The sequence below is a fragment of the Myiozetetes cayanensis genome, unplaced genomic scaffold (genome assembly GCF_022539395.1).
Source record: "Myiozetetes cayanensis isolate MyiCay16 unplaced genomic scaffold, myiCay2020 scf6-25, whole genome shotgun sequence".
Classification (NCBI taxonomy): Eukaryota; Metazoa; Chordata; class Aves; order Passeriformes; family Tyrannidae; genus Myiozetetes; species Myiozetetes cayanensis.
The window spans coordinates 37,292,229-37,304,595 of NW_026087853.1; the positions used below are offsets into that span (position 1 = coordinate 37,292,229).

A 12,367-nucleotide genomic window follows, 5' to 3' on the forward strand; every position below is an offset into this window, starting at 1 on the left:
ATTTCTCCATGAAAAGACATCACACTTAATTTACAAACAGTAGAGTTTATGGAAGCATCTACATTAGCCTTTTTGCTCAATAGAGACACACTTTTGAGGTGAATCTCACCAGATTGGGCCTGAAGTGCATTAAATGGATGAAACTAAATTGGAAAAGCATATTCCTGGTGCACAGTTATCACATGCCTTAATGGGCATTCAATCTAAAGTATTAAAGCTTGTTCAAAGCAATCACCCCCTGAAATATGTATAATAAGGACTATTGTGGTTTAAACCCAGCTGGCAACCATGTGTCCTCAGCACCAAGTATTTCACTGAACAAAATCATACCTCATGATACCATAAATATCTACTATCTGCTAGTGGGTGTTTAGTTAGGGAATAATTTTGATAGCTGCTGAAACAGTTTCAGGACTAAAGTACTTTCTTTGCTTGGCATAAAGTAAACAAATTGCTATTTCCTATGCTTTGCCCCTTCCCCCCATTGTCTATCATCCAGAATATTCTGATTTTTCAGCTGGAACATTCTTTGAATGTTCTGCGGACATTGCAGATATTATTATCTAAAGTCAACTTGTTCAAATGATTGCACTTATTTTATTTGAAGGGCTTAGGAACCTCATGAGAAATAATTTTATGTTCATCTGAAGTTCTGGATTTTAAATGGGGAAAGTTGTGTTATTTTGAACTTCACTGGAATGAATAATTTAATGTAGAGGAGGGAATTTTTTTTTTTATACTTTAGGCAATATTATTTTATTGTAAATCAGGCTATAATTTACATGTTAAACTCAACACAAACTGGATATGAACTTCTTTCTACTCACCAAAATGTGGATTTGTATTCCATAATTAAAAATTTATTATTATCTAATTTTACTAATACTATTGGTTATTTGATATAAATTTTGTTATTTATGTTGAAGGAAGGAGTTATATTTTGGTCATATTTTTACAGTTAGTTTTAGATATCTAATATGTAGGGTAGTATCTCACACACATGTAGCAGGTGTGCTTACATATGCACACATATATACATGCACCTCTGTAGAGATTATTGTTGTATTTGAAACCTTCCCTGAATTCACAGGCTTGCACTACTGGTCTTCTGAAAAGATTCACGGGCTCGAAGTGAAGTATGTGTATATGTGCATAAGAAATTATAAATTCTGCTATGAGAACCTGTACCAGGAAAGGGCTGCAGAATACTTCCTTTGAGAAGTGATGCAGGTAATTATTTAAGGCACAGGTGTGTTGTCAGAAGCAAAGGAAAGGAATCTCTCTAATTGTCAGCCCATCTGGGGTGAGGGAATTACTTTCTTTGGTGTCTTTGAAGAGTTTCCTATTTAACTGAAAAATGGAGACCAGTCTTATGGTACTAGTGTACCTCTACCCTCCGAGGAGGTTCTGCAATTAGAAATGACAGTACGAAACAAACAACATGATGTTTTTTCTCTCCATTTCTTCAAACCACTCTTCTTTTTGTTTTGCTTTGTCTGGCTTCACTCTTTGCACCAACCCATCCCCTATTAAATCACAATTCTATCCATGTGTGTGATTGTGCTAGATGATAGTTGTAATGCAATACACAAGAAAGAAAGCATTACATATCAAAAATTATTTCCAGACTCTTTTATCTTTGCCACCAAATTGCACTCCCTCATGTGAAGCAGCATCACTGGGTACAGCCCCATCCTACAGGCTGGAGCCATGCTCCAGTGGCTGAGGATAATGTGCAGAGAGGGCTAGAAAGCCCCAAGCCCTCCTAGTTACCCAGCACTTGATTTAGGACTGATTGTCCAGAGAAGGGCAACAAAGCTGGTGAAGGGTTTGGAGTGCATGTCCTGGGAGGAGCTGGGGTTGCTTAGCCTGGAGGATGCTCAAGGGTGACTTTATTGCTCTCTACAGCTACCTGAAAGGAGGTTGTAGCCACGTGAGGGTGGTCTCTTCTCCAAGGTAACTAGGAATATGAGAAGAGGAAACAGCCTCAAGCTGTGCCAGCGGAGGATCAGGTTGGACATTAGGAAGAATTTCTTCACTGAAAGAGTGATTAGATGTTGGAATGGGCTGCCCAGGGAGCTGGTGGAGTCACCGTCCCTGGAGGTGTTTAAGGAAAGACTGGACGTGGCACTTGTAGCCATGGTCTCTGACACGGTGGTGTTCGGTCATAAGCTGGACTCGATGATCTGAGAGGTCTTTTCCAACCTGATTCTGTGTGATTCAGTGAACGCCGGCAAGCTTGCGGTGAGGGCAGAGCTCGAAGAACTGGCTCCCCATCTGGAAGGCTGCCTGGAGCCCTGGCTCCCCGGGAAGTTCTCGGCTCCGCATCTCTCGGAGCATCCCTGCGCGCTCCGCGCCCCCCGCCAACATGGCGCCCCTGACCCCCGCGCTTCCTCTTCCGGCCGGGTTGCCATGGCGCTGCCCCCCGGCCCAGCCTCCCCCCGCCCGCCGGCGTGTGTTTACATCGGGCAGGAGGAGCCGGAGCCCCAGCGGCGGGGGAGACGGGCACGCAGCCGACGGCCGCCCGCCCTCCATCCGCGCCGGGCGGCGCTCCGGGAGACGCGGCATGAAGGTGATGCTGGCGGCTGTCCCCGGGGCGGGGGCTTCGCCTGGGCCGCGGCGGCTCCCGGCGGCGCGGGGGGCGAGGGCGAGGGCGGGGGCCGGGGCCGGGTACCAGCGGCGGGAGGTGGTGGCCGTGCGCTTCGTAACGAAGTACACAACTTCCAGAAGCTTCCAACTTCGCGGGGGATGTGGTGTCGCTTCTTGGAACTGTCTCCCGAGAAGGAGTCCCCCCTTCTCTCCGTTAAAAGCCGTATGGTTTCCTGCGGCACTGTGCGAGCCGGGGGAGGCTGCCCGCGCCCGCTGCCCTCCTGGGCTGGTGTGTCCGCGGAGAAATTGCCCTGCTTTCCGGGCGTCTTCCCTCACCCACAGCATCTCGTAGGCGGTTTCACTCCTCTGGCAGCCGAGGAGTTCGTGCCTTTGATGTGCGGCCGGGGGTGGCTACGGAGCTCACTGTGCTGTTCCTCTCTTAGGCCCTTTCGAGAGTGTGGGGGAGATCGTCGCCTTTCTCCTTAGTTTGCTGTGGAAAACTGTTAGGATGATAAAGAGTATTCAACCTGTGCCGGCTATTGGCTTCGGCGCCGTGGGAGAGGGGGACACCGAGGCTGGATGGGCTATAAAAGTAATATACAGGCTGTCAGATGTGAGACTGTGTCTTCGGTTGTGTTGGTTAAGAACCAGCAGTGCTGTGGTGTTGGTTTTTATTCACTTTATGTTGTCATATCTCTTTAATTTTCAGGTGTATGACTTTTGAAATGGTTTCTTCTCGTTAATCAGTCTGAAACAGACGGCACGTCAGGCATTCCTTGTCTCCTGAATTTGTCTAGCAGTAAAAAAAAAATGTTGATTAGCTACGTTGTAAGCTCTTTGAAGCAGAAACTGTATGTAGCTATGGTCTGCACCTGTCCCGATGGAGAAATTTGACTCAGGCCTTTCTCCAAACATCTGAATCAAATAAGTATGTGTTAGAAGTTCACCAGCTTGTGCAGGGTTTGGGTTCTGGGCAGTGCATGTGTCAGTCACTTGGGTAAACAATCGTCTCTGTGAACAAGAGACTCTTGAACATAAATGTCTGTACAGCTGGGAGATGAAAAAAAAGGGACAGCTTCTGAGTACATGAAATAAATATACATGAAAAGAACATCTCCTTCTGTACAGTTTTATATTTTGTTGTGCATTCATTCAAAGCCTGACAGTAAAAAGTGTTATTTTTTTCTTTCTCTCTGAATGCTTATTAGTTGAAATAGTGTGGGATAATAAAAATAGGTATTGAGGCAGTTAGTGGTAAACAGCACTATGGTTTTGGGTTGGTGTTGACTTATATTGTAAAATAGAAACTTCAGAGTGCAGTCTGAACAGTACATCCAGCTCGAGGCCAAAACTGAAAAGACTTCCTTTAGCTTCTGTTTTATTGCATGCAGAGTAAACATCTGCTCATTCCTGCTAAGCCCATTATTTCTGCTGAATTCTTCTTTTGCCCCACTAGAGTGGGGAAAGCTCGTGGCTATTTTAGATGGGCTCACTCAAAATACAACAAGATGTGATTAGAGTTATGTTCTGATTGCAAGGAAAATGTATGTGTTTTGGGGGGGGAAGTTTGGGGGTTTTTTAACCAATCATTTTTCATGTATAAGCACTGTGTAGAGCTTTTCAGTATAAAAGGACTCGTAGCTTTTTCTCTGACATGGTAATTTCTTTCCACGTGTGCTGCCTCTTGCTGAAGCAGTTGCTTCAGGTGTTCTCTAGGTAAGATCTTTGCAGATGATGCATGAATTAAAGTCTTAAGCTGGGGTTGGGGATAATCACCTTTTCAATTAACAAGTGGAATGCATCAAAGTGTGTAGTTTTTTTGCCCCTTCAAAAGGGTAAGGAGAGGAGAAGGAAGAGGTGTCTGTGTAATGTGGGAGCTGGATCTGAATCCCTTTTATGGACCTGCTCACAAATAGTTGTGTGACTTTAAAACAAATGAGTTAAGTTGATTCTAACAAGGAATACAGCACAACTGACCTTTCTGAAAAGCTATATTGCTGATTTCTCCCTTAACTGTTGTCACGTCTGGGGAACTACACTTGAGTTTGTGTGTTTCAAGCAGCATTAGTTTTGATGCTGAGCTCATTGCTGATGGTTAGCAGGTTGCTTGAGAAGGCAGGGCAGTCAAAAGAAAACAAGTTAATGTTACTGTGTATAAAGATGGTCTGCATACCTTTGGGAGGGAAGAAGCAAGTAAAAGAAGTGGTAACATCAGGTGAGTTCTCTGGAAGTGATCCTTTCAGGATCCATTACTAATGTCTGATCCTTGCTGAAGAAACTGAAGCTTGATGTATTTTATTTTTAAGTAAATCAAATAACATAAGTACCCTGTTAAAAAGGTAGAGTAAAATAAAGTAGTGTGGCAAAACAGTGCTTTAAAACTTGTGGTGTTGAAGCTGGACTGGATTCAGAGTAGTCTTTGTGTACTTTTTTTCCATTCCCATCTCTTTCAAGCAGTGTCAGTGCTGAAAGATAGTATCTCTATGCCCGTCCAGGCTACGCAAAGTAGAAAACTGATTAAAGCCCTTATATCCTGCACTGTAGGACCAGAATGAGAGGTAGTCAGCTTGAAAGTGGACAATTCCCATATGTAGGAACACATATGTATGAATATGTTAAGAATATTTTCTTTCTGTCAAAGGCAGATCGTCTTGATGGCAATGAAATACACCTTTTCAGGCTGCATTTAGAGCCTGAGTAACATGTCTGTCAGGTGTGAGGGCAGTTTAATTTATTAGGGCAGTGGGGAGATGACCAAATCCCCACCTGTCCATCATAGTCAGCCACTAATTACTGTCCCACAGTACAGTCCATTTCCAATCCTACTGTGTTGTGGCTGAACACTGGGTTTCTCAGGCCTTAGGCAGCACCGGAGAATGTTCTTGCGTCCTTACTAACTGACCCTCTTTGTGCCGTATCTTCAACTGGGGCATTAGGATAGTCCCTGATGGTTACCTGGTATGGTTGCTGCTGCAGTGACTGCTTCTGACACAGCTTCTGTCACTGATCTAACTTTAATCCAAAATCAGAGGAATGAAAGGCGTCTAGAGTGTCAGGTCATATTGATGTTCTTGTTTGTGAAAGCAAGCTCAGGATGTGATTGCAGTTAAGTGACTGCTCCCCTTTTTATTAAATTGAAGTGACTCTCCAAAGTAGAATGAGAGCTTCTGGTGCTTTGACATGTACTTGCGTTTAAGTTACATATTTTGGGACAAGACAGGTGTCATAAATGGGACATCTTCCGCTGAGAAACCTACAGCTATACTTAAGAGAATGACTTTCCGACTGCCTGTAATACTTGGTCTTGTCAGGTGTATTTTGGAGATCAGATAAAGGCAAGATATTTTGAAGATGCAGCATCAAAAGTTAAGGAAAGCCCAAGTAAGTATTTTTCTTGCTTGTATTTACAGGCAACTCTGTTCCTTTAGAATGTCATAGATTGTCCTGTCAAAATGATATATATGTTACTTTTTTTTTACATGTCTCCCTTCCTGTTTAGCAGGGCTCTTGACAGTTGAAATGAAAAGTACTTGGGAAAGGAGCAGCTTATAAAAAGAAGAGACAAGAGGTATTGCTTTCTATGGAGCATACAGTAATATTTTGTTTTCCTAAGTGTGTTCTAGGAAGCAGGAGGAGCATGAATGTAAGTGACAGAGTAAAAGGGAACACGGAGTGGATATTCTGTAGATAATTTTGATTTAAGTATTTACCTAAGATTGGTCACATCTGTTTTTCTTTATTGATGAACCTTACAGACTTGGTGGTGTTTTTCTTCTCACAGTGCTTCAGCTGAATTTCAGAGAGATGGGAAGAGATTACATACCTTGAAAGTTCCGGGCAAGGTACATTCTTAAATAGCTGAGGGCAGTAGTAGAGCTCTTAAGCAGTTTCTTGAAAAGAAATGTTCTTGGTTGAACTCTTTGGAAGTCACAGAAGTGGCTTGTGCTGGTGTTGGCAAATCTTACAGTCTTAATACATCTGCAGATCTGCTTAAGGTCTAGTGCAATTCTTGAGCTTCCTTTCAATCAAAAAACATTTTGGAGGATGAACCTGTGTACCTTAAAGATCCTCAAAAGTAAAAGGCAGCACTTACAAAAAGCTATTGCTGCCCGAATGAATTCTTACTTTTTAGTTGTGTTGCTTTTGTTCATAACGATCAAGTGTTTTCTCTCTCCGATGGCTGTTTAGTTGCTGAGTGTAGTAACTCTGTTTGGAATCTTGTATGCAGCAAGCTGTGATCTTTCTTACTACTTCTTGGAGTGAATTTGGAAAAAAATGAGATCTCTGTGAAGCCTGAAATAAACGGGGTGTTATTGCTGGCACTGCTTCTGGCTGTCAAGTTTTGGCATATGGGTTAGGTGTGAAATTGGAGGGCTTGAAAGTACCAGATTGTTGGAGGTATCCAGGACGAGGAAGAGGATTTTAGAAGGTGGAAAGAGACGACTTCTGGTAATATGGGCCAGACGGCATGAAGAAAAACAGACTGTGTCTGTTAGATTGTAAGCTCTCTCTCAAAGAGGAGAGCAGGTTTCTTCTGATTGGCCAGTGTCCAGTCGGAGGCAGTTAGCTTTTCCAATTAAGTACTTAGTAGTTATCTGGAGCCCCTGGTGGTCTAGTGGTAAAGGCGCAGCGCTATCACCGTGGAGACCCGGGTTCGATTCCCGGTCAGGGCCACTCCCGGGCAGGTGGGGCTCGTTAGCCCTTAAAGGCAACCCACCTACGTCCTAAGGACCTCGCTGCCACCGTCCAAGCTCGCTTGGCCCCGGCAGATGAACCTTAGGATTAAAGGGTGGGCTCAGTTCCGCGCACACTGTGTCTCACCTAAAAAATCCAATGCGCAGGCTGGAAGGTGTAAAGACCTTCCCCGGATCTTCGCTCGCGAAGACTGGCCATTATTCCATTACTTAGTAGTTATCTAAACATTCATGTATCTCCCCTCTTTATGTATGTCAATCCCAAATCCTAGCCGATGCCTTGTCCAAGTTTATGCATACCTTTCTCCTTTTTCCAGAATCTTCCTTATCTGCCTATAAAAACCTTCCATTTTGTGAAATAAATTACATCAGCTCTTAGCCCCCAAAGCTGCTGTCTCTGTGCTGTCTCCTGAGCTCGACCAATACCTAACATCTGGATGAGACAAAATACGATCCTGCCAGGCACTCTAATATCAACTGCAGCTCAGCTGAAGGACCCACTGTTCTGATGTGACCCTGACACCCCAAACCGCGATACCAGATGATGTAGTTTTTGTTCTGTAGAGTTAGTAAATATTTTATCTGAAATGTTTCTCCTTTAAAATTCTACAGCAAAAACTGCATGGAATGACAAGCAACACTCATCTTAAAGAGTTCTGATCTGAGTTCAGAACTCATTTGTAAGGAAGAAAATACTTAACTATCTATCCATCAACAAAATAAATTTAAAAGTTATGCAGTAAATATATCATATTGCAATGTTCCAGCTAATTCCTAAATGTTTGCTGTTTTGCAGAAAACGCATTTTGAATTTCCTAATGAAATAAGGAAACAGAAATAAGTTCTGTCCTGAATACAATATTTTGTATTTATCTTTGATTTCCAGCATTTAAAATTACTTCCAGGGATTTTGAAGCAACTTTTTAACTTGAAATGGATTTACAGCTTTTTTTGTCTAATTTTTAAAAATGAAATTAAGGTTTTGGCAAGATGACTTGTGTGCCAAAGTCTTCCACTGATGTCTCTTCTGACTCTCTTTTGGGGGAGAGTGTTTATATTTTTCTAGCTGGGTATATGCTTATGTGCTTTAAATTCAAGTCTTACTGTAAAAATTCCTATGTTCTAGCTGTAAAAGCCCTTGAAAAAATGACGTAAATTTCCAGCTCATTAAAACTAAAACAGTAGTAGTGCACTTTTAAAGAAATAAATGCATGGAAGTCAGGTTGTAGGAAACCACAGTTACAGAATACTGCTTAATGCATCTTTCTATGAGTGGTTTTTTTATTATTTTTTTTCTTTAATTGTGACCCCACTGAGGATAGTGAGAAGGGTATTACATTTTAAATCTCTAGCATGGTGAAGAAAATCTTAACAACCTCTATCATCTATGCCTATATTATTAGGCAAAGGACTTCTCATTTTTATTTTAGATAAATTCTTCATGCTGTCTGCAGCTTTCTAGAGTGGTACTTTTGCATCTCGTTAGGAAATGGAGAATATTCTTTCTGCAGAGTACATTATCTCATTTCTTTAGTCTAAATGGCATTAATCATTAAATCCATCTGTCAAGAACCAGGCTAGAAAAAACACATTTGTAGTACTTTTGTTCAGTGTAGGTATGTAGAAGGTGCAATAAAACTTAAGGCCATGAAGTCATACTGTTGCTTGCCTTTGGTTCATTAGCTCAGCTGAGTGATATCCCCCCCCCCCGCCCCCCCCGCAAAAGTCTTTGTTGACAGACAGTGAATAACTGGCAGGATTTAGGAAGGCTTCTTCCCACTGAAATTATCTAAATCAGTCAACAGTCAATTATCAATAAGAGTTAATTGATATTTTGAGATTTCATTGTTGGCATTTAATTGCTCTCAGATTGGTTTGCTGTGATGCAGATTCATGCTTTGGTCCTACATCATTCTGTGTCCGGCTTGTCTCTGTTTCAGAAGTAGGTGTTTCTGTCTCTGTAGGTGTTTCTGTAATAACTCCTTTTCCTATGTATTATCTTGCCCCCAGCTTGAACAATTGCTGATTGTTTGAGTTGTGCTGTGAAACGGCACTTTGCTTTCATGTAACTTTTTGTTTGCAAACAAATGCAATTCAGCACAGTCAAGTTTTGAATATAAACTTCGCCGTGGGGGTAGTAGTTTAAGGTAGAATTGACAGCAAATTGTTCAGCATGTTTCAGGGTGGCTTTACAGCCTTCACACTGCTGCATGGCACCCTTTTGATAGTTGCACTAGTTAACCTGCTTGGAGTGAGGAGTGTTCTCTTTGGGCCACATCGGTACATGATCAAATGAAATGTGGTTTGTTTGGTTTGTTTTTGGAAACCCACTCTTACACTCTTCCTATGCTGACATTGATTTAGTATGTAAAATTCAGATGGAAAATAAATGGTTGACCAAGACAAAATTCAGTACAATAATTCAAAATCCAGAACTGTCTGATCTACCACTGAGCAGACTGTATTGACTGTTTGCCGTATAAATGGTGTTATCTGCCCCATATAAAGCATGAACATAAAAAGTGTAAACCGAGCTCTTTACTGGAGTGCTGAATGGAGAATAGATTGTGGTGTCATTAGTGCTGTTGAAAATTTATTTATGCCAAATAAACCCCAATTTGGATTATTGACAGTACAAAAGTGTTTCGTTCCTGTAAAAATAGGGTTTGACTGTTCTGCTGAGAATAGTAGAACTCCATCTTGATTTGGCATTTGCAACATTAAAAGTCTCCTTGCCTCTTTTCTCCACTTCTGTTGTTAAGACAAAATTAAGTCTTGTTGAATTCATTGCCTCCCTAATGTGTTTGTCCAGATTTGGAGAAGACTAATCTAAGCAGCTTTTTGAGTTCTTTTTTACAATGTACTTTGAACAAAGTGGTATAGTTTTACACTACTGTCATCCTCAGCATTTCTATTTCTGTACTTTCCTTTAGTGTTCTAGGGAATTTATAACTGCAACTCAAATTCCCCTTGGGCTGAAACCTGGCGCAGAAACTCTCATTATAAATGAACTTTGTTCTGCCAAATTAAAAGCAAAGCATCCATCAAGAGGCTTTCTTAAACCTAGAGGAAAGTGAAATAAAATTGTTTATGGCTGCAGATCAATTTTGTTCCCTCTGCAGGAAAAATCCAGCCAACTTTGGAAACCACTAAGGTATGGGTGTGAAATCAGTAGTGATGGCAGATTCAGTGGAATGTTCCTGTTGCATTTAAGAAAATTTAAATGAAAGTCTTAATTCCCCAATATGTGGAAAACTCAGTGCTGAAATAAAAGCTGCAGCTGCAACAGATACCTGCCTAACAAAGGCACAGCGATAGTTTTAAACTTCCACTGTCTGAATGTGGTTATCTGAGCACTAGATAATAAGGAGATGGCTGGGTAGTTACGTGCTTCAGCTGAAGTTAAGTACCTGTAGATCCTCAGCTCCCTGGAAAATGATGTCATCAAGTTGAACTACCTACCCAGTGGCTGGTTGTTTAATTTTTTTTTTTTTTTAAATACTCAGCCTTACTGTTTTCTGTTGGTATTGAGACTTTATGTAATTGCGTGGAAGCAGACAGGGCATTGTGAGCAACAAGCTACTTTCAGATATGGAAGATAGAAGAATTGAATTAGTGTAAACGTGAAATTCAAAGATAAGTTCTGCAAAACTTCATAGGAGTGGACAGAGGAGAGATCCCAATTTAACACTGTCATTAATTATGTCATTTTAGGAAAGCCTGAGGAAGGTCAGCTTCATGGTTACTGGATCTGAGAAGCCCTTTGGAATCTGCAAGCAGTCAGCCCATTCATAATTTGAAGGAAGTGAAGCTGGGATGAAAGGAGCTGCATTTTTTGGTTTTTGTTTGTTTGGGTTTTTTTGTGATTTTTAGAAGGGGTCAAAATACGCAAATAGGAAACTGCAGGCTTTGATACTGTGGACATGAAATAAGCATTCATTAAACCTGATGCAAAAATAGCCAGTGCTTTTGCTGTACTTTAAAAACATCGTTTTAGCTTCCCAAAGCACTTAACAAACTGTCCTGTATTTGAGGATTACTTGTTTCTTCCCAGAGACCAACCAAGTCCTGTAATTCTTTAGTGCTGCATTTAACCTTTATAGTTATCAGTTGAGATGTATTTGTTAATATAAAAAAGGTGTTGGACCTGTGTTGGGAAGCTTACAAGTGAGATCACAGATATGGAAGGGTGAAGTCTAGGCTGCCACTAATTTTTTCTCTGCTAAATTGCTTTATTGGAAGCCTACATAGAATACCAGTGTCTGAAAGTCAGTATTGGGCAGAACAGAGGACACGTGATTTAGGCATGTAGTTGAGGATTTGCATAGAGAGAAATAAGCCTGACCTTGTGGGCTCTTAAGGAGAGGCTTTATGAGGAATGAAGCAGTTTCTTACAGTGAAAGAAGTGAGATTCTAGGCTCAAGTCCAGAATGTAAATGAATGTGAAGATTAATGTCATAAAGGAAAAACTGGAGTAAAGTGTTCAAGAGCAAGAATGGAAATATGAAGATTTAGGTCAGGAAATAAATACCATTTTCAGTGGAAAATGCACAGGGAAAGTAGTAACTAAAGCTGCAGATTTCAAAATTACTTCCAAAGGGTAGTCTCAGAACTGAGACAGTAAACTGCTGCTGAAGCCATGACTTTACGTTCCTTCAGCTTCTGTTCTGAAAGGGGAAAAAGATTACTAATAAAATTGAGTATAATGGAGAACAGTATTTATGTTGTGTATTTCCCTTTGGTTTTGCTTATGTAGGGGATTCTTTTTTATGTCTTTTAGGTGTTCACTAGGAATGGCAAGAAATAACAGAATTGTAAGATATGTGGTTCTCTGAAGGTGAATAAAGGAAACTTGGACATTATTTGCCCCAAACTCATTTCATTTCTTTAATAATTTCTCACAGAATATATTCTTTTCTCAACTTTTGGTGGTTCTCTCTCATTGTTTCCCTTCTTGGCCTTTGTTTTGGGGTTTTATATTTTGCTATTCCTTAGCAAAATGAATTCCTGATCCAGTGAACAGTAAATTGATAGACTCTATTTAAGTTTAAGATTATGTACCATAATTAATGTAGTGCTTTGTA

The 12,367-nt window shown here is 41.1% G+C and overlaps 1 protein-coding gene across 1 annotated transcript in view; it reads left to right on the forward strand.

The window, feature by feature from the left end:
• The first annotated feature begins 2,353 nt into the window (after positions 1–2,353).
• The window catches only part of LOC126650356 (transmembrane protein 263-like), a 206,329-nt gene continuing 196,315 nt past the window's right edge, over positions 2,354–12,367 (forward strand). The window contains exon 1 of the mRNA XM_050335021.1: positions 2,354–2,572. Within this exon, the coding sequence (XP_050190978.1) occupies positions 2,369–2,572 (204 nt within the window). The 5' untranslated portion in view covers positions 2,354–2,368. The remainder of the gene's footprint in view (positions 2,573–12,367) is intronic.